At 42.3% G+C, this 27,562-nt stretch overlaps 2 protein-coding genes and 1 long non-coding RNA gene across 5 annotated transcripts in view; 2 read left to right on the forward strand and 1 right to left on the reverse strand.

The window, feature by feature from the left end:
* The window catches only part of RELN (reelin), a 285,956-nt gene extending 276,325 nt beyond the window's left edge, over positions 1-9,631 (forward strand). For 2 of the 3 annotated variants that reach the window (XM_068669846.1, XM_068669847.1), the window contains one exon: positions 8,479-9,631. In XM_068669846.1, the coding sequence (XP_068525947.1) occupies positions 8,479-8,575 (97 nt within the window). In that variant the 3' untranslated portion in view covers positions 8,576-9,631. Of the gene's footprint in view, positions 1-3,678; positions 3,815-8,478 lie in introns of all 3 variants that reach the window. The other variant, XM_068669849.1, reaches the window with a different exon arrangement.
* Positions 262-12,809, reverse strand: LOC137849821 (uncharacterized). Its single transcript, XR_011092086.1, has 7 exons — positions 12,457-12,809; positions 9,764-9,911; positions 7,190-7,347; positions 6,694-6,758; positions 6,257-6,345; positions 1,212-1,307; positions 262-570 (listed from the first exon to the last, which is right to left on the reverse strand). It is a non-coding gene; the product is annotated as an uncharacterized lncRNA (long non-coding RNA).
* Positions 12,810-15,272: 2,463 nt separating this feature from the next.
* The window catches only part of SLC26A5 (solute carrier family 26 member 5), a 33,970-nt gene continuing 21,680 nt past the window's right edge, over positions 15,273-27,562 (forward strand). Inside the window, exons 1-2 of the mRNA XM_068669850.1 lie at positions 15,273-15,434; positions 15,843-15,974. The gene's annotated coding sequence lies outside the window, so the exon portion shown is untranslated. The remainder of the gene's footprint in view (positions 15,435-15,842; positions 15,975-27,562) is intronic.

Raw genomic sequence — 27,562 nt, forward strand, 5'->3', positions numbered from 1 at the left:
TGGGATTCCTGGCTTAGTTCATCAGTGGCTGTATGATGCTGCATCAAAAAGATGTGAAAGAGCATAAACCTGCAGGAAGTGTTTAGAAAACCATGGAAAAGGGAACTGCCAGTTACAAAATATTCACATTTCTTTCTGCCTTTCAATTAAAAATAAAAAAAAAAAAAAAAAAGGAAAAAAGAAACAGATGGGAAAAAAAATAGAGCATACTATTACCCATCAATCCAAATAGGAATAAGGATAAGTTTTTAAAAAGGGGTTCTTAGGCTGAATTCTGAAGAACTTCTTGGACAATGAGATTTGCCAAGTCATAGTCTAAACAGACAAGTCAAGCAGTAACAATTCAATCACAAAAGGTATTTTATACTAGAATGGAAAAAGCAATAGAAATGCTGTAGCAAGCAATCACACCTTGCCAAGGGAAGGAACCAGATGGGCAAGTGGGCAAGCAGTGCCTCCTTCTTTCTCTTCTGTTTTGTACATAGATGCTCCCTCAGGAGGCCTGGGTTTTCCTTCAGCTCTGCCACTTCACACTGGTCACTTTACCCCTCAGCACTTCAGCTTCTTCACCTGTAAAATGATGAAGATGCTGTGTCATTGCCATGGAGTGCTTCCAGGCATGCAGAAGGGAGCCTGGGTCAGTGTCTGTTAGCACTAACCCTAGGCCATCCTGCACACACCGGAGCTACCAAGGTGTTAAGCCGCACTATGAATACTAGGGATAGGACTTACACTTAATTCTTAATATTCTTACATTTTCCAATGACCAGTGTGAGCCTTAATCTCTGAGTTTCCTGGGATTTTCAATGGTTGAAAGACAAAGAAGTTGGGCAAGGAAGAAGAACCATCTTAGAAAGGCCAGTGTGTAACTGCGGAGAGGCTCAGCACCCTGTAGCAGACAGAGGCAGCCTGAGCTCCCAGACCACACTGCCTGTCTGCCTGCCTCTTCCAGCAGCAGAGCCCTTCAGATGCCTGAAGGTATCTAAAATGCAAAGTAAAGGTCCTGTGAGTAGGACCAATGTGTCAGAAGTCGTGTATTTTCTGGACGTTTTTCTTCCTTGTCTGATCTTTTTTTCTTTCACCCACTGTAAATTTTCTTTCACCTACTGGAAATCCCCATAAAATTTAAACTGAGGGAAAAAAAAGGTTTAGAAATGAAGGTGCCAGGCACAGAAATCCTGCCTGTCCCTAGAGCAAGTAAGCCAACTCACCAGGTCAGCTCTCTCCTAAGAGGCAAGGAGGCAGTGTCCCTTGGGTGCTCTTCTCCATCCACCCATGTTCCCAGAGAAAGAGCAGAGAGTCATGGCCTGAAATGAAATCACTCTGTAGGATGATGTAATTACCACTTTCCATTAATTTTATAGGGAGTCAGTAGGTTTTGCCTGGCTTATTCTTCCAAAGCTTAGAAACCTTAGGAAACCTCTGTGACTCTCAGGTTGGAAATAATCCCTGCTGGCTCTCTGACCTTGTCTCAAAAGGCCATGAACATCCCTGGCTCTAGGAGCTGTTGATGGTCTGTGTCTAACACAGCCTGCACTCTGTACTCTTGTAACCCTGCCACTCTTTCACCTGAAAGAGACTCCAGCTAATGATCATAGACGTACACCCCTCTGGCCACCATCCACATTATCCTTTCTGGTCTTGTTAAAAGCTTGCTAATGATCTCCTAGGTTTTCATACTTTTTCCTGCTCTGTGTACCCACATCACTGCAGCAGGAAAGCCTCTAACCTGTGTGGCGTTATAACAACAGCCATCCTATGCCAGGAGGTGTGGTTTTGGGTGCAGAGAAGTTCCTGGTTTTCCATACATCTCATCCTGTCAGCCCACAGGGTAGGGAGGAAACACAAATGTTTTCCTGTATCCTCTAGGTGCTACCTGTTGGCTTGGCTGTCTGCAGACCCAGAGGTGGGCAGAGCTCCACACCCAGGTGCTCTGCCAGCCTCTCCTCAGCCCAAGGACAAGTCAGCAGTGCTCTCCTTGAGCAGAATATGGGCCAGAACAGAAAAGCAAGCAAGGAAAGCACCTGCCTGCAGGGGTGTAGCACAGCCAAGGCTTTTCATGAGTTTAGTCCCCACCCCATGTGGGGAATGTCTCTGCTACCCATTACATTCCTCCCCAGAGACTGTCCGCCCCAGGGAAAATACGTGAATACCTGTTCTCGTGGCTCAACTCTTCCTAGCAATCCAAGGATTTGAAATTAATTCTGTCATGAGCCCAGCTGCTGAGTCATAGCACAGATAAAGCCTACAGTGATACATAGCCAAGGTCACAACACTGCTCAGTCTAATTGACTGAGTCAAGGGACATCATCCTCTTACCAGCAGACGTTTTCAGGATGCAAATTCTTTGTCTTCCTTTTTGCTGGAGCAAAAAAATTAACCTACAGATAACCTGTGCATGTAAAATACATGATGGAAATAAGAAAGGCCAAATGGGTACTTTTGCATGTTCCTTAGAATCACCTCACTTTTTAATGAAATAGTTGAATCTCTCATTAAAAGGCAGTGTTGTTAACACTGTACTGCAGCTGCAAGTGGTGCTCAGCTTGAGCCCCTCTTTCCAGCAGGTGAAATGCAGAACCTGCTTTGAATATGGTATGCATTAAATTGGTCTTGCCAACTAACCACTTGCCAACTTCTTTTAACAACGGTTGATGTCTGTCATGGGATGGGGAGAGGATAGTAATTATCGAGATGTCCAGTAACTTTAAGGCTAGTGCCCTTTTAGTGCCACAATTTTTCTCTCCATTTGTAAAGAAAGCTTTGGGCACAACTCTCACTTGTTCCATGACTGTGGCTCTTCTTAGGATTAAAAGATATATATCTATTTATCCAGACTTTAAAAAGAGCGCTTTTTTGAATGCCTCTATATTCCTGCCCTAAGAACAGCCTATGTCCAACTCTGCATTTCATCTGTACATCGTTCCTCCCTCTAAGTAGAGCTCACAGCCTGCTACTCACACGCACTTTTCTGCATGTGCACCTGGAACTGCCATTTCTTTGTGTATAGGGCAAGCCCTCACTGACCTCCCAAATCTGAATTCTGATAGAAAGTACTGAGAACTAAAGGACAATGATAAACTGAATACTAATGGTCTGATGTTGCTTTCTTTGCACCCAAAAATTAATAACGTGATCCATGGGAATTTGAGTTGTACCAGGAATGCAAGTCGTATTACCCCCACCCATTTTTTTATGGTTAATTGTTGGAAAACAGAACAAATCTCTCCATAGCCATCACTCCATGCTCTTCATTGTTAAGATATTCTCACATTTTTGGCACAAATGATTTAGTGAGGAACTTAGGTTGCATTTGGTGCAAAGAATGTTCATCTGTATCTTGCAACATTAAAATATAAATTATATATCCTAGCTCTAGCAAAGAGTTTTTATGTGGAAAAAACATTTTATCTGCTTTATTTTTTGCTAAAAAGCAATGATTTGAAAAATTCATTTAAAATTTAAACATAGTTATAATAAAGAACAGAAATAGTGCAAACATTAGGTAGTTATCTGAATATTCACAACATTTATGCCAAATTTAATATGATGCAATCTGTGCTTTTATGACATGTTTATTATGTTTATGAAAAGTGCATGCTGAATTTTATAAAAAAAAAATATAAGCATTGATTTGAAATATCAGGAAATAATTTGTTCAATTTTTATTTTCAAAAGAGATGAAAAGTCGTATATTGCCTCTAAACCTCATCAGGGTTTTATGACTAATCACAGTGCTGCATGCATTGAAAGGCATTTTCTAACTTGTGTTGTATTTCATTATTTGCTGTCATTGGTTTTACACTAGAATAAGGTAAGTACTTTCCCTGAATCAATATCAAATATATGTTGCTGCAGTACTTTCACAACTTTCACAAAGTTTTGTCAGTGATAGGTTGGTGGAAAATCCTTTGAACTCTCGGAGGTGTGCCAGGGAGCTTTACAGGGCCCTGGTCCTGCAGCTCTGTCCCAGGGAGTATCAGGGGAAGTTTAACAGAAGGTGTTCAGCATCTCACCCCTGTACTACAGCAGGAATTTAACTAAGGCTGCAGCCAGAAGCATTTCTTCAATGCAATAAGTCCTGGGAACGGAGGGCACCCAGGGCACTGCTTGGGCAATCTCTTAGCTATATACGGGAGTTCCCAATTTTTCTGTAATTAATGGCTGCAGAGCTGAAGCCACAGCCAGGTAGAACATGTCAGTGAATATGTATGATGGCATAGACATGCATGCCTCTTGGATGCACAGCAAGAGTTAACCAGGTAGTTCTTGTTTCTCGTAACTATACTAGTTTGTGCTGCCCCAATTAGATACTGCTAGTCAACACTGTGACTGAGCTGTGGGTTCAGCTGTGGGCATCTCACTGGAGCCAAAGAATGTTTGTCGTCAATATAAGCCATGAGAACTTCAGTCAGAGCACATCGCTTTTCTCATAACCCCCCTACAAAGCATTTGTAATTCAGCCACAAAATTTACCCAAAGCCTAGTCCTGAGAAGCATGCCTTTGTTGTTTTCTAAGGCTTTGTTCATGTTTGGTTTGGTTATCTAAATATTTTTGTTTCTATTTGGTTCCTAATGTTCCCATCAATCAGAAATAAAAACATGAAAATAAGTGACATTAGATATTTTGCTTTCTTACTGTATATTTGTATTCTGTTTGGTTATGTTCTTTTTCACCAATTTTAAATTGCAGCTTTTACTTCAGACTATGCTTTTGGAAACATACAATAGTCAGAACGGTCTACTAAAGACCCAGGTGGTCTACTTAAGTGACTTCTTCTCATAAACCGCATTATTGTACATATTTATTGAGCATGCCCTAAACAGAATTTTGTTTTCCTACATCAACTGCATATTGTTTTCATCTAATTGGTATAACTCCAGTGACTCCACTTGAAAGTTACTTAGGATTTCCTCTGCAAACTGGAGCAGTATTATCTTCTATTTATTTTTTACCATTAATGCACCCAAAACTGTAGAACAGATTATGCAGTAATTGCTCCTAGTATTTGCTTTTGTTGCTGTTTGCTTCATCAGCAATACACAGATAATTATTTTGGATCTGCTCTTTTCATCTGATGGTTCAGTGAATGCACAGAAAAGGAAGAAGGCTCAGTGGCCATTACAGACTTGCAAAGCAGCCTCTGAGTTGCCACTGATAGCCAAGCAACATTTCCCCTCCACACCCTCCACTATGAAAGGGGGGCTTATTCCTAATACAGCTTGATGCTGCCTTACATATTTTGGGTGCTCCAAAATAGAAAATAACAGTAACGTATGTTGAAGCCTTTATCAGTCTGTAAAAATACAAATAAAGTTTATTAATAATAATATTGAAAACATTCTTAAATCCACCACATGCAAAAAATGCATAATTCTGCCACAAACTTTATTATGTAATTCTTATTGTGATCTTACAAAGCACTGCTGGTCTCTATTATCCAGTGCTGTTCTCCTACCAGTATATAAAATTAATTCAGAGAAATAAATATAAACTTATTCTCATTTTGTGAATATCAAACTATACATGATAAACAATGCAAGGCAATACAATACTGTACTTTGTATCAATTTACCTATAACAAGAGTGAAAAACATGCCTTTGTCTATAATAGGCATGAAGTTTTTGTGTGGCATCTAACCCAGTAGTTGGGAAGCCTACCTCAGATTTCAGCAAGAACGAGTTTGAACAAAGCCAGTACATGGAAATAAGATAAGCATTTAGTTCTTCGCAATTTACATCGCTCTGATTTTTCACACACCGCAGTGTTCAGTGTAAGACAAGAAATACATGTGTTTGTAACATCTTGAACATCTAAAATAACAAAACAGACTGAATATACATTAAAAAAATTGTAAATCACTTCTGTATTTTAGGTAACCCTTTCTTTGTTCCTTTTATTATTTATTTCATTTCCTTTTTTTTTTTTTTCCTGATTATTCATTGTTTTAAACATTATTATCATAACACTAAGGCCAAATACAAAATGAAAGTGAAATACAGGCTAGGCCTACCTAGCAGCATCCAAACCAGTGAAAAACTCTGCTGAGCTGCTGCTGACCATGAGCAGAGCAAAGGCAGCAGGGAGTCAGGGGGTACATAATGACCCTGGGACCAAGAACAGCAGCTCAGTGTGCTCTGGCTGCCTAAGTCTTGACTAAACTTGACTAAGTCTTGACTTGGATCTCACATTCAAGTTCAATCCAAAATTTAACCAGGTCCAGAAACAGCAAATATTTCAGCCAAACACCTTACCAGGTTCTGTTTGGTTCCATGTACCCAGAGCAAGGCCACTTGAGGTTGGTTTGAGGAAGTTTTTGCTTCTCAAGCAACGGCTCCAGCAACTGGGGATTACAGAGAATGCAAGATTAAGATCTCCTTCAAGCCTCACGATCAATGGCAGCCACTTTCAGCAGAGAGCTCAGGGCTGCAGTTTTCCTCCTCCATTCCTTGATGAGATGTTCAGCATCACATTGAGGGAGATGCTCCACAGAGTATGTGATCAGAATGAAGATTGGTCTTTAATGCTTCTTTGCACTTGAGCTACCAAGTGGCATTAAAACCATACAAACTCACCACTAGCAGTCTCTCACACAATTATTAATTAACACAGAACGTTTCAATTTAAAAAGTTGTGTGAAAATCAAGGACAAGTCAAACTAACTGCCAAACACTCTAGAGCGCTGACTTACTGTGAGAGTGCAGAAAGTTGTGCTGAACACATTCATTGTCACCAGGAGCTGGATTTTGTTTCATTCTTGTGTGTACATTCCAGTGGAAAAAAAAAAAAAAAAAAAAAAAAAAAAAAAAAAAAAAGAGGAAGATTTGTTTTTCTGTAAAATTGGATAAAGAAATTTCCAAACTAGTTGGGAACCAACTTGGAATTTCTTGGGGGTTTATGTTCTAGGTTTTGACACAACTGCTTTTATTCAATGTAGTTAATCACAATCTAAGTGAGCTATTGAAAATTTTGTTACATGTATTTTTTAGATGAAGTTATCGTACAAAAGCCAAAGCTATCTTTGCCTCTGGAGGATCATAGTTATTTGCAAAGCATGCAATTATTTCTTTTTCCTAGGGGCCATATTCACTAAAAATATGCTTATGCACTAGAGAGGAAAGTATAACTGATCACAGGCTGGGTATTTACTTTTTACTCATAAGGAAAACTCACAAATGATGACCTACCTTGCACCCACAAATTGGAGATTTGTTGACTGCAGTATCTGCTGCAGGCCTTTATTTCATGTATCACCTTTAAAATCTGATGGACTCCTTGGTTTGGAGGCTTCTGGTAACATTCAGTCCCTTGGATCAGGATAGATAGGCCTGGCATCCTTCTCCCACTGCAAAGTGAAATGAGAAAGCACAGGCTCCTAAGTGGGTAGGGAGGATTGGGAAAGAGAATCAGAAATTAGCCTGAGACTGCGCAGATTCACTGAGATTTCACTGTTCTTTCCCTTGGAAACCAAAAGAAAATTTGGCCACATAGTGAACAGTGCTTTTTTTGTGGCTGAAGTTCCTTTACTCTGTTGGAGTTGTCCTTGGTGTCTGCATGGTTAATGCTGTGCCCCATTCCCCGAGACAAACCGCATCCTCTGGCTGCATATGTCTTGTGTGCATGTTTTCCATGGGGACAGAGGGGTGACTCTCAGGTGACTCTCTAACCTTGTCTGGCCGCAGTATCTGAAACTATTTTGTTTTTAAAAGTAGTTACCTGATGGAAAGGTCTTTCCCATACCCTGGGCCTGCAGCGTGCCACAGTGGCTGTCTCTCACAGCCCCAAGCACATTGTCCACTGCTGCCCTCTCATGGTCCATTCTTCCCTCAACAGAAGTAGACACCTGAATGAGGTGGGATGGGTCTTTTTACTCCACGTGGGTCTGAACAAGTGTCCCTCCTTCAGTCAGGATGCAGCCAGGCTGCCCGGTCTCCTCCCGGAGGCAATGATGCTTTCTTCCCAGATCTATCTTTAATATAGGATGGGGAGTGTAGGAAAGGGAAATGTTAACTCTGCATAGAAGTGTTATACTTCATTTCCTCTGTAGTAAAAGTAGAAGATAATAAAGCAGGGTAAAGCTTTTCCTCTGTCCTCAAAATAAAGCAGTTAATGTTCTGAGATGGAAGGTGGCTGGCATATAAAGCCACAAAGGAGAAATGCCCCACATTGAGAGGGTACCAAGTGCATATAGCTTAAGTGAATCTGGCCCTAGGCATCACAGGCTGTAATTAGCTGGAAGCTCTTAACCTTTCCCTAAGATAATGAACTGTAAATAAAAGCAAAGTGGGACAGATTCTCAATTGCCTTTTTCCTTGTTGTACAATGGGTCTGCTTTGCACTGCTTTACGTGGCTTGAAAGTTTATGCAAGGAATAAGAAGAATCTGTCCCACTAGCTCACTGCTCCAGAAGAAATTTAAGTACCTATAAAAAAATAACGTTCTCCTCTTCCTCCCCCAACCCCTTCGATTTTAACAGCACTCGCAAACAAAATTACATGATGAATTTTTCACGGCAACATGGGCTCAGGCATTTCTACAACAGAAGACGAAGGTCACTTAGACGATATCCATGAAGAAACGAGAAATTTATTTTTTCCTCCCAACATGTGATGTGTTGCTTTCCATTCTTTAAATCTAGCACTGCATCTGGTTTCAGGACTTTTCTGCAACTGGCTTGATGAATAACTGAAAGCCTTTCTCAAGGCAGAGTGTACACCACTTTTTCGCACTGTGAACTAATGAGAAGTGACTTATTTTCTCATAGGTAAATGTTTTAATGTTGATGTGTCTGTGAAAATTGTGATCTGTTGTAATATCAGTTTACAGTGGCAGTATTGGAAGTAAGCAACTAATTCTGTTTAACGGGAAAAAAAAAAAAGTTTAAGCACAAAGACTTTTCAGATTTTATGTTTAAAAAACGTACATACTAAGTACAGAATTTAACATTCTTTGTCACATAGGTATTTAAGTGCACTGTATTTCAGCTCTGTGTCATTTTATATGATTAAGTTATCATTGTTTGTCCTCTTTGTATTCTCTTCTACAACATGACACATTGGCACTGTATTTACTTGTTTTGTTGTTGTAATATTTTTGCTGCTGATTTTTGGGCTATTTACCTTCTGACAAAATGTATTAAAAAAGAAATCAAAGTACCTAATCAAGAAGATAATTGCAAAAGTAGTTGTAAAGGCGTTGGTATCTCTAAGTCTTATTCTTTGATATGTCTGTTGGATAGCATTGTTTTGTGGATATTAAAAAAAAAAAAAAAAAGAATGCTTGACATTAAACTTTTTTCTACTGAGCAGTTGTGGATGAAGCCCCAAACAGAAGTCCCCATTTCCTTGTCTAAATGTAGTCAGTTCTCTGCAACTGATTTACTTACAGTAACTGCCATTTGGTGTCTGTAGTAATGAAGTGGTTTGTAAACAGTGAACGTTTCATTGTGTTCTCTTTGGTGTTTGTTTCTCTTGCGGGTCATGTTTGTATCTTCTGATAAAGTTGTATCTACACCAGCAACGTTATAATGCCCCTATAGCCCTAAACTGTCTATTATCATAAATAAAATGCTTCACTTTATGGTGAACCAAGCTAAAGATCCATGCTTCAATAAAAATGTCAACAAACGACTCTGATGTTAGACTTTTCAAGCCACGTGGGCTTTACAAGAAATCATAGACCAAGTTATTTTACTAAATACCTAGATTCTAATGCAAGCACTGATTTTTATTTTGCTTGGATACTTAGCACATCACACCTACCAACACGTTGAAAATAGCAGTGTCTGCAAACACAAACCAAGAGATCTTCCCAGGCTGATCCATTGGCACGGCGTGGTTGTTGGAACAGGTCATAGTGCAGGGAATGAAACGGGACCACGGACCAATGTGCACTCCCGCTTTTCCTTACCTGCAAACCCAACACAGAAGTGTTACTCACCCACAGTGTCAGTGTACACCTCACTGCTTGGCCAGTGCGTAGCCTCTCAGGATGGAATATTTCACAAAGTCTGAGGACAGATAGCGATGCAAATCGGTGTTTCCAAGCTCTGAGGAAATGTAGCACAGAAGGAGCCTGCTTCAAAACAGACAGAAGTTGCTAATTGGTAACACAGTACTAGATAGTTGATCCATTGCAGGCCTTGCTAAAGGATGTTGCACATGTGAAATGTTTTCCTTGATGCAAAAGGAGACTGAACAAGTACTTGGAAGAAAAATCCATCATTGGTTACTGAATAGAGAAACCACAACATGCTCAGGAAATCCTCTGAACCAGTAATGACCTGGGGGTACAGGATGGGCAAGTATCAAAGAGGAGTGTCATATACACGTGCTGTGCTCTTACATCTTGCTTATGTTTCTGGCCACTGGTTGTGACACTATACCGGTCTGAACCAGTACAACATTTGCTATAAATCCATGCTCAACCACATAAAATGTGTTTAATTTTTAACTTTTTCAATCAAAGGTATCTGAGTAGTGCAGAAAAGGAAAAAAAAAAAAAAAAAAAAAAAAAAAAAAGCCATTGAGTGACCAACTAGTCAAAACCTTGGCTTGGTCAAAATTATGTAGTCCGTCTTTGACTAGAAACTTACTGCAAGAGCCCAGCTCGTGTGCATGCTTTGTACATGCTTTCAATCATTGAAACAAGATAAAGGATCAATTCAGAGAAAGAGCAGAAAGGAGATTTTAAATTCTTGCAATAGAAAGTTTTGTCCATTGAACAAACAAAAATGCAAGATATAAACACTCCTATTTTTAAGATAATTTTATTTGTCTTAATATGACAATATGTAAGTTACATTTCAATCTAAAATGTTTGCACAGTTAGTGTTTTGCTAGGGAGTTAATTTATATTAAGGACAACAAGATAGATACAATGAGGCAATTAGTCTGACTTCATTTTCCAGATAAGAGACCAACATAGTCAGAGAAGACGCTTTTCACAATTGTATTTATTTCTCTCAAATAGTGTATGTAATCACTGAGGAATCCCTCAAGGCATTGCACAAGAGCTGACTACAAACTGGGCATGGGCTTTTCTCAAGAAAATCATCCCTGCTGGTAGATTTCCAAGTGATTTTGTTGTTTTCCCTTTCCAGATTCCAGGAAGTTCTTCCTCAATTTTCTTCCATTCCTATGGCACCCAAGGTAGCATGCACATGCAGTGTGTTTACTGTATGCATTGTTTCATTTTTCCTCGCATATGACTGAAAGCAATGAGTCATCTGACACTAAATAGCAGTGAAATAGCAAGGGTGACACATCACATATCAAGGGCAATAAACCAATGACAGTGCTATAAAATGTACTGACAAGCTTATCTACTGATACGAAACTTTGGCAATCGTAACTCTGAATAGTTTTAGTATGCCTTGTGGTCTTTCGCACTTCTCCTATCAGCTCATGGACCCATGTTCAAGTAGAATAAGGAGAACGTAAGAGAAATGAAATGAAAATAGAGAAAAAGGAAGCTCTTACCTCCTGGTGTTCTGGAACAATCAAAACCAAAAGTTAACATAATTTTGCCTAAATGTTCTTCTCTTGAGCTTGCTTCATTCAAAGATGGTGACATTAGCTTAACCAGAAAAAACGTGTGGAGCACAAGTATTTTGAAGGACTGAATTACGCTTTGAATGAACAGGACAATTTAGAGAAATGGGTAGAAATGAAATAAAAAAGCAAATACAATAAAGGACAATGTGGTATCAAAAAGCAAATGGCCCACCAGCATGCAAAGTGGGTAAATACCTGGTGGGGCAGCAAAACTGTAGGAAGAGAATCAACAGTGTAAAATATAATGCAAAATGGCATTTTTAAATATATCAAAAGAAGATATCAATAAAAGAATATATCAATTTACGGTAAAACACAGAAAACATACAGCTGTCAGTGGTGGTAAAGTACACAGCAGTTATCAGCTGTCGAGCTCTTCACTTAAATACAGATGTAAACAAACTGCAGAGATTTCAGAGTATAGCACTAAAAACAAAGCCCTTAAAGACTACGACCTTCCAAGTAGAGAGTTGGTTTGTTTAGTCTAGAAAGGAAAACACTTGGGAAGAGACATGAGAGCAGTTATAAACACAAATCTATGTTTTTTTCACTTTCTTACCCTTCAGAGCAAATGCCACTGGGCGGACTTGCTGCCCTAGCACCATCTCATTATTTATCCATCAGTGGGAAAAGGGGTCTGGGTACTGTCCAAGCAGATTATGGCATGAGGCTCCACAAGCCCCACTACAGGACATTCAGCAGCCACTATGCCAGCTGCCAGCAGCCACGCAAACAAACAGCAGTGTATGACAGATAAACCCCTGTCCGTTCGGCTCTGGAGCAGCACGGCTTAACTAGGTGTGACTCAACACAGCAGCTCAACAAGGGAGCTGCCTCAAAAAGGAGCTGGTGGGGGAGCCTCAGAACCAGGTTAGACTGGAAAAAAAAGGCTTGCCTACCTTAAGTATGGCCCTCTTGGTGGACTGCTAGCAATAGAAGCTGAGACCACGCAACCATACGCAGCACATCGGCTGTGACTGGAGCACTTACCGTCCACAAGTGGTAGACATGTTCCTGGAAGAAAGGTGGCATCAGGAAGAAGGAACTGCCCAGTGTTCTGTCATTGATGGTTTATGACTGTTGCTGTTTTCTTCCTCTGTTCTTCTCAGTTCAGCTGAAGGGAATGATCTGGCAGCAAGCCTAAGGACATAGGCCCATGCATGGCTAATTGTCACAGAGCCTGATGAGGAGAGTTTGAGCCAGCACACGGCAAGGCAGGGCCCAGTAAAAACAGCACTCCTGGGGTGGAGGAGTACTGTACACACTGTACAGAAGGACACAGGTAACTGCTGGGTCAGTAGTTAGAACCTGTATTTCTTTTGATAGAAAACAAGTTGGCAAAGATTCTTTAGGAGAAAAAAAAATAGAAAGAAAGAACATAGGGTTTGTGGTTTTGAGCCATACAGGTCAAGGGAGGTCTGTGAAAAAGTTTGTGGCAAAGTTCTTCTAGAGGGCATGGCTGCTTCCCTGACTGCCTCTGGGCCAAAGGCAGTACTGGGGGAGGCAGTGGCAGAGCCACAGGGGTAGCAGGGCTGCCACTACCAGCACCACTGATAGCCCTGGGTTCTTCTCTCCCTGACAACAGACTATCCATACACGGCAGCCTTCTGCTGATATATTGCCCCAAGCATGCTGGAAGCAGCATGTGCAAAGCCATTCAGCTGGTTTATATTCCTAACTCCGCATAATCTAAATGGCACCCAGTTTAATTTGTTTAAAATCCAATCCTTCTCAAGGGACATTGTAAAGAATTTGCATGTCAAGGAACTTTTCAAGGTGAAAAGGGAAATGTCCCTTTTTTTGGGCCTCTGATACGATAACTGCTGTTACGGACGATAATAAAGCCTGACATGACTAGTGTATCTGTACAGGAGATGGGTGGTAACTAATTAACAGGAGCACTTTGAGAACCAAGCCAAGTGCCACTGAAATCACAAGGAAAATCACAGGCAATATAAATGTGTGTTTTACTTCAACCAGTAAATACCCATCTCTACTGATTAGGCTGGTTTGACCTGTCCTAGGACTTTCATAATACTCCATGGTCAAACACATGGTCTTTTTTTTCCCTATAAAGTCGAGTGATGGTTAGAAGGCTCCTGAGGGAGTGACCCAGGCCACCTGGTGAAGTTTTCCAGCCTGGGAGGTTCCACCACAGGTCCCCTATGAAAAGAGACAACCCAAAGTGACAGAAGCCTCCACGTTCCCCTCCCACTCAGCTAGCTGCAGGACTGCATTCACTGTCAGCAGTTATTTGAGGAAGAAGGAAGTTGAGAAGGGAATGCCCTAAGGACCGAAGCTCCAGCCAGAGAGCGAGGGATGGACCCAGCCTTCGGCAGCGCCTTGCAGCTTCCCTTGTGCTGCCAGAGAGCAGTGGCTCCTGCTGCTCCTGAGCCTGTGGGCTCAAGGAGCCCTCAAAGCTCATGCTGGGGCCCTGTCATCGCACAGCTCGGGTGGTGTGTGCGCCAGGGACGGGTTGCCCACAGCTATCCTCCACAGGAATTTTTTTTGGCCTCTCCGATTGTCCGTATTGTTTGTTCTGCACCAACTTCTCCTCCCATTCTGTGTTTTGACCCCAAATCCTCTTTTCATCTTGTTTCTACTGCGTTCAGCACTATATTAATCCCTGCCCATCTCTCGGAGCTGAAGTACTGAAGCATCTTGTACCATTTTAGACAAAGCTGGAAAAAGCAATAAAAAGAACTATTAACCTTCCCAGTGGGTCATGCTAAAATGTGCACAAGAAATTAAAACCAGCTTTATTTCATGTATTTAAATGCAACTATTGACACAATTAGTTTAACGTAATCCCTGCTGTGAATTACTGTCAAATTTAAAATGATTTATACCTTTGTGGATTTCCTAGCAGGAAATCTTTACGCCGCTACTCCCGTGTTTGTTTTACGGTTTCTCCTTTTCCTCCTCTTTGTGCAGCACGCACAAGCACAGCTCTATCCGTAGTATGTTACTGCAATACCTGCTTTAATGGTAATAAAGCAACCCACAATTTCAGTGTACCAAAGGGGATGCAACACCTTCCTAAGCTGATCACACCTTGTTTCTCACGCAAGGTACAGGTGCCCAAATCCAGAATAAAATAATACTAATAATAAACTTCTGGATAAATAAGCCTGTATCAGAAAGATGTTGTTCCCAAAGTACCTCCATTTACCCAGTTCTGTATAAAACACTGGCACCCAGCACCACTCTACACCAAGCCTGTGGATACATTGCTCTGAAATTGTTGGTTTGGTTTTTGTTTGTTTTTCCTTCAAGATGCCAAAATGCTATACTCTGCTGGGGAGAAGACAGGTTACAACAAACCTTTTACTTAAAATGCAGCTTTGGAAACCTTTGGCTTTGAAAGTTGACTTTGACAACACTGAAAGTACTGCATTTGTTTGATTTTAGGTTTTATTTCAGTTACTAAATAAACCCTCTAGCCAGGGCTACAATGCCAAGGAGTCCAATTCAGTCCAAAATAACAGAACAAAGTGAACACCGGGTTCTACAATTATTTTTTAAGGGGAAGAGCAGGCGGCGGGGAACAGTGTCCCCTCAGCCCCGCCGCCCCTTCCCGCCCCCGGCCGCGCTGAGGCGACGGCAGCGGCCACTCCGCCAGCCAAGGGCACTCGCCAGCCCCGCGGCATGCTGGGATTTGTAGGCGGCGGCCCGCGTTCGCCTGGCGGGGGCATGGGGACCGCGGACTACGAGTCCCAGCAGCACCCGCGGCCGGCGGACGGAGCGGGCGGGGCCGCCCCCCCCCCTCCCCTCACTACACCCTGCCCGCGCCCCCGGCGCTCACCTTGGGCGCGGAGGGGAGGCGGCGGCGGCGGCGGGAGGCTGGGGCACGGCCGGAGGGAGGCAGCGGCTGGAGGTGAGCGGAGGGCGGCTGGGCTCGTTTGTGGGGGCTGGCTGGGCCTCCTGAGGGAGGAAAGGGGTCCCTCGTGAGAGAGGGGGCCGCCCTGAGGGGGTGGTGTCCCCTCCTGAGGGGGGTCCCTCCTGAGGGTGTCCCCTCACGGGAGGGGTGCCTATCCTGAGAGGGGTGTCCCTCCTGAGGGGATGTCCCCTGAGCAGGAGAGGGATCAGTCGTTTCCTCATCTAACGCTTTCAGCCCTCCGGTGCTGAGCTGCGGGCTGTTGGGCTTAGAGCAGCCGCCTCAGGCACGTACCAAGCAGAAATAATAACTGCTTCCCTCTCCGCTAGCTTCAACCCGAAGATCTTCCAGACCTTTCAATAAGTAAATAAATAAATAAATAACGGGATTGAGCTGTGCTTTTTGCAGTGTTCTGCCAAGGGACAGCACTGAGCCTCCCCCCATGTCAGTGTTCTTCGCCTTGTGGTCTGTGAGCTGAGGGAACGTCCCGAACTCCGTAGAAGGGCTCAGTGAAAGCGACTGGAACCACCAGCCAAGAAAGTAAGTAGGCTTAAACGTGTTGTGCTGGTGTATGAGCTGCTTTTCTACAAAACTTAGGCGTCTGAGCGTTGAAAGAGGGCTGAAAGCTGCCTTCAGGATGCTTTGAAATGTCAGATATCCACATGGCTGTTGCAGCTGGCATCCAGAGATATGCCATCAGTAATAATAATCATTAAAAACCTAGCAATTGCTGCCTTTACTTTGTGATGACTCAGCAGAAGGTACATTCATATCTATTCCAGTCGCTCAGCATTAGTTTGGATGGGGAAGATTGACAAGTCTGAATTAGCTCCTGGCCACTGGCTTTTTTTTCTCCAAAGTTTTCGCAAAAGGAAACCAAAATTTCCAGAGAGTGTTTCAAAGCTTTTTCTCCTAAATGTGCAATACAATGTATTCTAGGTAATAGGCATCTTTACTTATGAAAGTTCCCCAATATAAATCATATGCTACTTCATTAGCTGCTGTAGAAATGGTACAATTAATCCCTTTACCTGTACAGCTTCAGACAGCAAGCAGGTGTGGGGCACTTGCAACAAATTAACTCTGTGGAGACCAACTCTAGCATTGGCCATCCTATTTTGAAATAGTTGGTTTATAGCAATTCCAAGTATTTCTGGGACATGTGATAGATGTTCCAGTACTGATTTTAGCAGTGTTTCTGAACTCAGCTATTTTACTGATTGTCTTGCAATGCATTGCCAAACATCTCTGAAATGGAGTAGCAAGCACTACTTAGCATTGGTTACTCTAGTTGTTACTGAGCTAGGGATCACAGCCCTCAGTGAAGCAGTAGCAGCTCTAAGTCATGCTGTAAACTTGACAGGCTGCAACCAGAATAATTTGGGGAAATACTGAGGCACAAACTGTGTCTGGTTTATCTAATAGGCAGCTATTAAGGCTTAAGGTGTCATTGTCCCCATGTCTCCAGTTTGAATGCAGTGCAACTGAAGCATTTATGTTATAGTAACTTTCCTAGCAACTTTGTAGCATCAGAACTTTAGCTGGGTAACAGAAAGACAGTGGACCTCAAAGAATAAGAAAATGACAATGACACTCTATCTGTGCCTGTCTAGGAGATGTTGATTTGATGATTAAATCAGAGTATACAAAATTCCTAGGGATAACATTTGTTATTTCAGCTGCCTCTTCTTCCTCCAGAGTAACATTGTCACACAGGGAGAAAGCTGTAAGGTCTTTTGTTCTAATCTACTAATTATGCCATCTTCTCTCCAGCATGGAAACAGGTTGCTTCACTTTATTACTCAAGATTCAGTAGCTGTCATGAGTTCCCTCATTTCTTCCTACCAGTCACACTTTTTCCAATAGCACAGGAGTATTCTGGAGTGTCATGAGTTTCCCTGTGACCAGGTTTCACTTCCTTCTGAACCTGATGAACTGATAGACTTTTCCATAAGAACTGTTCTTCTAAAGCCTGTGTTTTGCTGTCTGGTGGCTTAGTAGATCGATAACTTTTAACACAAGAAGTCTACGCTGAAGTTAAACTTTTCACACTCAAATCAAACTATTTCCAGTTAAGTTTAGAGAATTAAATGCCTTCTTTATCCTGATGTTTCCGTCTCTAGACCTGTTAAGCAGTATAATGTCCTGCTAGATCAGTTACATTGATAAGATCTTGATTTTTATTAATGATCACAAAAGTCCATATATGAATAACTGGCCTCTGTGGCAACCTGGGCTACTTTTCCTAAAGATTTGCATTAATGGTTTCTTTTGTTTTGTGCTGTAGCAGGTTGGGAGGACCTTCCATGTGACAAACAATAGCATGATTACCATTTTGGGAGGTTTTTGACAGTGACTGGGTATTTTCAGGGCCTGGGTGGAGTCTCTGTTTCTTCAGCCTTCACTGAAGATTTCTTACCAGTTTTGCACAGGTGGTGGATCAAGTTTTGCTGCTCTGCTTTACCTTCTGCCTACCTTTGTGTATGTCTAATTTTGTTTGGGTTCGTGGTGGTGGTGGTGTTTTGTTGTTGTTGTTTTTCAGCTGATTAATATATTTTAATAATCTAAAACCTGAGATTCTGACACCTAGACTGGGCTAGAGCTAATGTCAGATTGTTCATTTTATGCAAATCAGAGTCTGAGACAGGGCTGTGGCTTTCGAGAGCTTCTCATATAATCTCTCATAACTAAAGTGTGAGCAGAACTTTGCAATCAGATTAAGGTTAAGCTGGCTAGACATTGCAAAAATTGAATTTTGGGCAGCTGGTGTTCATGGAGCATAATTCAAAACATAATATACCACACAGGAGAAAACTGACGTCACTACTCCAAGGTGCCTGCTGGGGAATGCTGCCCGCTCCTGTTGTGGCAGGAGCTCTGCTGAGCTCAGGCATGTCTGAAGAGTCATGTCTGGACCAAAACCACAGGTCTTTTTCATAGATGCTGGCATCTGTAATGCTGCCTTTAAATGCTGAAGTTTTGCTGCTACCATACCTTTATGGCACAGCGTGGTTGAAGTCCTTTTCCAGAGAAAGGAAAACCTGAGTTCAGTTACCCCTTCAGCACATTGGGGTTTAACCCTGCCTCGCCCACTTACTAGAACAGTGCCTACTACACAGTTTTGAATACAACACTGTTTTATAATCCCTCCTCGTTTCTTTCAGTTTTAATATTTCTTTATCTTCTGCCTCTGATCCATCTCAAAGTTCAACTTGGAATTTTGCACTGTACTTCTTGTCCGGTTGCTTTCGGTTCTGTAGTGTGTTTCTGTGTTTTCTTTTCCAGTTTCGTGTTTAAAATTGATGCTTGTGATCTTTTCCAATCTGGCATTGCAGCGCTGCAGATTCTGCTGTACCTGTGTCCACACAGCTGACCCGAGCCTTTTGTATGTGCATTTCTGAGGAAAGGAGGTTCTTGCAAGAAGTGGTCAGAGCAGAAAAATAACTCAAAGAACTTTTCTTCATTTCATTTGACAATCATCAGCCCAGGCAGCCCTGTTGCTCTTTCAATTCTTTGGTGATTTCACCCTGTTTGTGTTTGCTGTTGGAAGAACCTGTTCATGCTAGAGGTCAGTTGGAGAACTCTTCTTTGTCCCTACAGTCCTGTTTAAAGTAAGCTTTACTTATATCTGTATGAATCTGGTATAGATGAGGTTTTGGTAGGTGGTCTCCTAGCTTTGCTGCTTGCTTGAGTGATGGGCACCACTACTCCCTTAAAGCTCTCCTCAGAACATACATATCTTCAGTTCTACCAAATAAATGGCACCGATTTATGAAGACCTCACCAACACAGCTGAAAATCTGGTGTTTCAGTGGCCTTGTCGAGTTAAAGTACAACTGTGAGGGCATGAGCCTGGCAGGCTGTTTCATCAGTCCTGTACTCTTTACTGTAAACCTTCAACATAGGAAAGTGTTCAGTGCAAACCAATAACTGGAGCCAGTCCAAAGCAATTTCGGGATGTTGTCCTTGGTAATTGCACTGCTGGGATTGTGGAGCTGTTTCTTTAGCTGGGTAAAGATGAGCTTTTAGCTTGTGGTTTTAGCTTGTGTAGCAAAGAGCAGGCACAGAGCTGTCACCGTGGGGTTGAGGAAGCAGACAGTGATGTAGAGGGGGAGGACTCATTAGGTGGCTCCTCCGCTGAGGGAAGTGCATCATGTAACTACTCCCTTTGGCATACTTATTGAGTGTCAGCTGGCATTTAAGCTCCCAAGGAGTGCTGGACACACTTCTCTTTCTGGGATTTATCTTATCAGCCACAGAAGAAAAGCGAAGGCATACGGGGAGCGCAAATAAAGGAGTGGGTTGGTGTTTAACCTGAGAAGCTTCTGTACAGGCTCATGTCGCTTACTGTTAATTTTAAATATTTCAAGGAAAAGCAGTACTGGCCACTGTACGCTTGTGGCCTTCCTGCGTAACCTTGGCGTCAAGATGTCGAAGAAATTCATTTCCACTGGCTGGCAATCACCTTCAGAGCGTGAGGCAACACCCTTAAGTACATAGGAGACAGGAAGACGCTATCGCCTGGATAACCTAATCTTAGCCAAGCAGCAGTTGCATAAACACGGGCAGGGTATGTCACAGGTCAAGTCCTACTCACTGCTTTTCTAGGATTTAATTTGATACCTGTTGTACAAAAGATATAACCAGAAAATGTTTGCTATAAAGTAACTGTCAAAGAGCTGTTTCTTCCAAACACAGATCCTCACATGGGTAGAGAAGTTGAACTTCTCTCTCAAAACTAGCAAGAAAAGATCTGCAGCTTGATTAAAGAGTTAATACTGCTTCCTCAGAGAATACCTGCCCTACGTGAAGCTCTTTGTTGGCTTTTTCAGAAACAAGAATCCTTCAGAAATTTCTTCAGGCATGATAATCGTTGTACCCTGTCCTGCAAAGGGGCAAATCCTTTTTGAAACAATTAAGAAGAGATTCCTTAGACAATCCTTGGAGAGACTTTAAAACCTCTCATTAGTTAAGTAAAGTAGTTACTTCATGCCTTGTTTTCAGCAGCGAAACTGGAATATAAACTTATAATCCTGTTCTAAATCCCCTCTTCCCTCCTCCCACTCCAGTCGTTTCTTCCTGTTAACGTTCTGTGACTCGCTATCTTTCAGCTTCCCTATGGCTTCAGAGGTTCGCACTATAAATACGATCACTGAAATTAATCTGGTTATAAATAACAACCTTCTGCCTTTTTTTTTTTTTGTATATTTTTAGCCTGATGCAGCCAGTTGAGAGGCTGGTGGTGTGTGTAAACAGGGCTGAGGAAGCAGACTGTGATGCAGACTGGGAGGGCTCAGTAGGTGGCTTCTCCATTGGAGGTGGTGTACCATGTAACTCCTCCTGCACAGTCAGACACTTGTTTGCTGGCTGCTTGTTCTACTTTGCTGGGAAAAGATGGATAAAGGGTGCCATGAACACTTCCAACGTTCAGCTGGAGGTCATTAGTGCACTACTGTTACATGGCCCATCGAAGTGATTCTGGGTTAGCTTGGTGTGTGTGCTTGATCATGATTCTTGTTCTCTCCTCTGATCATTCTGATGGCTAGAATGAAGACTGCTCTAATAAAGTTTTTGGCTGTGAATTTCCCCTGAGGAAATGAACCTAGCTAATGATTACCTGGCCCTGAGCTCCATGGAGGGCTGTGCATCCTTATCAGTTGGCTTAAATGCAACACAGCAGTCATTGGCCACAATACCGTTCTGATTAACTTACCTGATTCCGCTGTCTCTAGCTACTGCTTCTGGAGATCAGACAGAATATTCTGAGGGGGTGGGTATGGCAGATTCAGGCCATTCATGACCTTTGCAAGGACAGCAAAGCCACAAGAAGTACAAATAAGGATGATCATATTTCTGTGGGTTCTCATGGACATCAAAGTGTCTGCACTGGAAACAGAAGCCATCTTTTATCTGTGTCTGACTGGCAGGGAGACTGGTGTTTGCTGCTCAAAGTGCTTCAGGTGTTTGTCTTATGTGAAACTGATTAAACAGCTCAATCAGTGTAACAGGTTACCAAAACATTATCTTGTTGAAAACAAACAAAAGATTGCTATTTGATAAGAGAGAACATTAGATACTCTAATAAATTCATTAGTCCATGGAATAAATCATTAGAAGCTGAAGTGTTTTTTTGTCAAGGACCATGAAGTATGAAATACCCCTTATGCCTAAGGGGTAAGTTATGTAATATTTTTTTTAAAGGTCTGATTTGTTACCATGTTCTGAGACAAGGATCTCTGTGCTTCATGTGTTGTTGTTACGCTCTTTTCAGTGGCTAAATGAGCAGTTTGATAGAGGAAATGTCATGCTGAATCAGCCTGAGGAAGGTGAGGCTTCTGCTGCTCTGCATCCCCAGATCCAACCAGTAGCAAGGCTCAAGATGTGTTCCCAGCAGGTACACAGAGCAAACGTACACTGCATATTTCTGTATATATTTGGCCAGCCACACAGATTAGACAGACAGCACCAACATATTCTCATCCTTCTGCCTTCCTGGCCGAGCAGCATGGAGATCCACAGCAAGAATACGCATAAAGACTTACATATATATATATGTAGGAGGTGGATCCCTCTGGCAGCTGGGCTCAGGCACACAGGGTCCAGTAGCTAGCTCCTGCATCCCGGTGTCCCCACTTGCTGGCAACTGGACCCCAAAGTCCCCCACCAGTTGCTGCACATGCACGCACGTGGCTGGCCTGGACTTTCCAGCTCCTGATAGTTGCCTGACCTCCATGCTTTTGCCCCTAGAGATACACAGGTGCTCCCGCACCCAGAGCTGGCTACAATGCCCCTGGCCCCATCGCTGGTCCCCTTCTGCTGCTCTGGGTGTGTGGAGATGGGCTGATGGCTTCTGCTGTGGATCTGGGAGTAGCATAATGGGGTTATTAGGGCTTCCACTCCTGCCTGTGTGCCTCTGAGGAGCTTTTATCACATACCTGACACAGTTTATGTAGCCATCTTGACTTTTTATGTGGAATAGAGTGGAAATTTTGTCTGTCTAAAGGCTGAATGGGGATTCACAATCCTGATTTGTTTTAATGTTTCACCAGAAAGTCTCCCAAAGTGCATTTCTTACCTTACAACCTACACAATGAAAATTCTATTCAGTTCACAAGTTGTTTCTTAATGTGTGAAACTTTATAAGAGGGCTACAGTTATAAGCCATCTATTCACTAGTGGACTTAGTGGGAGTAGCAAAGGAGAAAGGATGATAAGCACAGTCCAAGGAAAGAGTTCATTCCTGATGACCCCACCCAGTCATTTTACATCTGCGTTGTGAGAAGTATTAAATGTGAGAAGTTGTGGTTCTTAAAATTGCCTCAGTTTTGTGCCTAGCTTCTCCAGACACTAGGAGCAGACCTTGTAATAGCTCTGGTTTTCAGTGTACGTTTGGTGGAACATATTTTATGTAGTGTGAGTGTATGTTTCCACCATCCTTTCGGCTGATGGCAGTCCACTATTCCACTATTATTTGTAAACTTAAAGGTACTTAAATATTCATTAGACTTAGCAGTTCACAATCAAACTCGGAGTTCCCCAGCACAGATGCATTCCTCTAGCACAATGCTGTATTAGTACTTTCCGCCCACGCTTTGCCAAAGCAACTCTGTGCTTAGCTGCCAGAAGGAAGGCTTTCTGCTCTTTCAAAACAGGCAGGTCATTATTCTTCATGTCTCCAAATCAGCATAGATGGCTTGACAACCCTGCTTTATCATCTAAGATTGGGAAGAGAAAGTGCTTAATTACTAATGATGGTGTTATAAAGTGATGTTTGCTTCACTTTTTTTTTTCTTTAACACCTTCAGTTTGATAGTAGCAGTAAAGACAAGAACAGGTCTTTATCAGTCAGATAAAGAATTGGCAACTCTTAAGTCTTTTACATGCACCTTTTAAGTACTTTAGCTCAAGTTTTATCTGGCTGATAAGATTAATGGCAGTGTTTCTTAATAGACTATTAATTTTCTCCTTGCTGTGAAGTTCAAAGGTTGTCCAAGAGCAGTATTCCACTGTTAATTGGGCCTCACAAACACCCAAAGATCTCCTTTTTCTTCCCTTGTTGAAGGTCTGGGAGTTTCAGAAATCATAGCGTTAAGCTGTGTCCTCGTGGGAGTGACAGTAGCTATTTTTGCTTTTCCTTGAGCATGTTGGGAGTGAAGGACAAGGCTGAATTTCCAAACCTTCGATATCTATCGGCAAACTGTCATATTGGTAGCCAGGAACCACTTGGAGAGACACTGAAACCAATCATGAAATGCCACTCTCTCTCTCTCTCTCTCTGCAGCTTCTCTGTGGACAATGTGTATTGTCCGTTGTAAACACAATCCATCCATCTTGTTTTGTGTCCACCTTTGGAGAAAAAAAAAAAAAACGGGAAAAAATAGTGGATGGTATTAAAGACTCGTCTTTTTTATGTTGTCCACAGCTTGGTATTCAAAGTAGTCATCAGAGAACATGGTTATTTAGGGCTGTTAAGCTGTAGCTGTGGTGTGGATTTACAGTCCCTTTTAATGAGATGTTATTTGCCATTATTTGTTGCATTTGTCACATTTGTCTTCTGGTATCCACCATGAACCATAGCTAAGCACAAGACCCTATCCTGCACTGTCCTACCTCAGGTTAACATTCACGTTAGCCCATTCTCATGATTCAGTGCAGCACAACTCCCTAGTTCAAGCCAAATCAGAAATGCTCAATCTACGGTTAACAAACTTCTGGACTAGGGGATGGTGAAACCTAGGTTATGACCCCTGGCAGTATTTCAAACTAACACTTGCTCACATCTGGGTAGCTGATTCAGAGCTGAGCGCAGTTCAGCTGGTCAATTACATCTGGATCATTTATTTTACTGTGGCAAACAGAAGCCCTGGGAAGGACTGGAGATGTGTTGTTCATGCTCGTAGTATCTGGAGCAGTGTTGACACGTACCTAGAAACGAGGAAGGAAATGAAGATCTGAAGTTCTATTCATAGCTAGATTTACACTACAAACTTGCCTGGCTTCTCCAAATATTAACCAATCTACCTGAAGCTGAGCAAACTTGAACATGGAAGATACGTAACCTGATTAGGACCTCAATTGTTTGGAGTTAGCAGGGGATTGTTTGGTATTGCTGGCTCTTCTGGAGCAGGAAGAAGGGGTGCATGCTTTTCACACTTTGGATAGACAGGTTTTGATATTATAATCTTGTTTTATTGGAACAGCTTAGTGAAAACCAAGCCTCTGGGCTGATATTGTTTGTTATCCCTACCTATGTGCCTTTTGCATATGGCTGTAGTTCTGGTTTGTTCTGATCTCTTCGGGTGGGTTTTCTATTTAAGACAGATTAAAATTGCTTCTCAGTTTGTAAATGATACTGTTCAGCACCCTGGACCCAGCGCTCTACACATATCTCACTAGTACTGAGCCAAGGGAAGAACTGCCTCTTGCAGGCTGCTGGTGACACTGTGTAATTCAGCCTGGGGTGCTGCTAGCCAGGAGGGCACGTTGCTGCTTTATGTTTGAATTTGTGTCCACTAGTAGCCCCAGTTCTTTATGTGCTTTCCAGATGACTAAATATTAAATCCCCTGCATTTACTGGTGCATGCGGCCGTTTCTCCTAGACTTTGCGCTGCCCTTTGTTGAACTTCACAGGGTTCCTGTCTGCCCATTTCTCCAGCCCATCAAGGTCCTTCTGAATGGCAACGCAGCTGTCTGGTGTGTCAGCCACTCTTTTCAGTTTGAGATTGTCTTTAAACTCTTCTGTATGTCCCATCTGTGTAAATGTTCCTGTACCTGATCTTTTTCACTGGATGTAAGTTTTCCCTGCTGGAAAAGACCTTCACTGGTCTTGGGCTGGGATTGCTGAAGATGATCTTACCAATAAAGAGTGAGACACAGCTAATCTTTCTCCATGTCCTTTGTCACCAGATCCTTTGTCTTTTTCTATACAGTGCCCACATTTTCTGTAGTCTCCCTCTAGCTGCTTATATATCTGTAGAAGCCCTTTTTGTTCTCATTCATTGCCTCCAGATTGAACTCCAGGTGGAATTTGGCTTTCCCTGAACAGTGCCTCTATATTCTTCCTGGGTCATCTGTCCTTGTTACCACATTTCATATGCTTATTTTTTGCCTACAAATTCTCTCAGGAGCTCCTCATTGATCTACACAGGCCTTCTTTCCACTCTTGCTTGAATTCCTGTTCATTGGGATAGAAAGTTCTTGAGTTTGGAGAAAGTGATTCTTGAAAATTTGCCAGTTCTCCAGGGCTCTTTTTATATCTGTGGGTGTGCAGAGGTCTAGGACTGTATGTCTGGTGGTTTCTCTTAGGATTCTGAACTCTTCCGTCTCACGGTGCCTGCAGCCAAGGCTTCCCCTGAGCTTCATGTTCCTGACCAACTCTCCCTTGTTCGTAAGTATCAGGTCCAGCAGAGCGCATCCCCTTGTCAGCTTCTCCGTCACCTGTGTCAGGAAGCTACATCCAGCTACATCCTGCATCACAGAAAGCTTCTGAAATGCCTGCGGTTTGCTGGGTTGCCCTTCCAGCAAGTTTAGAGTGGTTAAAATTTCAGTTACATTAGTATTCATGTGTATCTTCCTGTCTGGAACAGAGCAAGACGTGAAGTGGGAAGTGGTATTTGTGGGTAGGTAGGCTTTGATGCAGAAAGAAAGTGCTACAGATTTTAGCAGCCAAACATACATCCTAGTATGGAAGGTGTTGCTTGCACTATGAAATGAGGTGCATATGATAATACAGGGGTAGGAGGGGGAAAAAGAGGCAGATGACATATAGCTTATGTCATCTATAATATCTGAAGTAAATCTTGAATGTGGTATAAAGAAGAGTTACAGTTTTGGTAAAAATATCCTTTTGTGACTGTCTGTGGAAAATCTTGCGTATAAATTAACGAGAACTGAAGAGACGCTAGGCTCTCTTCTAGAAGTCAAAGAACAGGGAGCCCTGGGTGGAAAATTCCAGCACCTTTGTCAGACTGAAGGCTTAGGGAGCAATATTGATATTTTGCTGCCGGGCAGCCTGTATTTGCTGAATCAGAGCGTTGGACCAATCGTGGTTAGCTCCATCTGAGTGTTAGGTGGTTACTTGTTTAATTTCTATGTGGTAACCCCCTTCTGGGAAAGTATTGATGTACAGTAAAAAAAACTAAACACCTCCAAGATAACTCTTGGTTCAAGGCAAACACATGCTTAAGTGCCTCACTGGACTTGAGCCCGAAGAATTTTGGCCATTTCCCACTATTTCAAGAGATGAAGCTGTAAGTAACATCTTTATCCAGATTAGAATAATTATGGCAAGATTCAGATTAAAACGCATGTATTTTCTCCTTATTAATTAATTCCCAGCATGGCAAAAACATCTCAGAGTACATTTACTTCCTGCTTTTCCCCTGAAAAAAACCCCGTGTCAGTCTGAGTCAGACTCTTCCCAGCAAGAATCAAAAGAGGGGATGAAAAAGTAGGAAAGGAAAGTGGTGTCTTAGGGCACAGATGAGTTCTCTACCCAGAACTACAAAACCCCCAGAAAAGAGCAAGGTGTGCTGTAGAAACTGAGTCTTACAGTGCCGTAATTCATCGCAGCACCCACAGTGATCACTGCTTTCCCTTCTCGGCTTTTGGGTTACAGGGATTTAACTGAAATCTGCCCTTTACTTTTAAAGCCAATTTGGAAAATTTGTGGTAAGCTTCACTGTAGTCCTGTCATCAAAGGTAGTGCTAGCAAGCATTTCTACTTAATGATGTAGTGGTCCTGTCACTTTGCTTCTATAAATACGGGGCAACAAATGGTCAGAGATATGGCCCTGGAGAGAAGAAGGGTCCTGGAGAGCTCTGAATTATAGCTCAGAGTTCAGATTTTGTATAATTAGGATTCAGAGTTATGTTTCTTGCCCTACATTTATAGAAGCAGCCACCATAGGCCAAACTAACAGAGCATCTCCTAAACATGTTAGGGTGTTTTTGGCAATGAGTCAGACAGACCAATAGATGCTTTCTGGCTACTTTTAAAATGATGTACGTCTCCTGACTCCCAGTTTAGTGGGTGTGAGATAGAACAGCAGTAAGTGGCACGTGCATTGAAATAATAGTTCTTTAAAGTAGGCAATTGTACATCCTTGAGACACTTGCTGTTTGGAAAA

Source organism: Anas acuta, chromosome 1, assembly GCF_963932015.1.
Source record: "Anas acuta chromosome 1, bAnaAcu1.1, whole genome shotgun sequence".
In the NCBI taxonomy this organism is placed as follows: domain Eukaryota; kingdom Metazoa; phylum Chordata; class Aves; order Anseriformes; family Anatidae; genus Anas; species Anas acuta.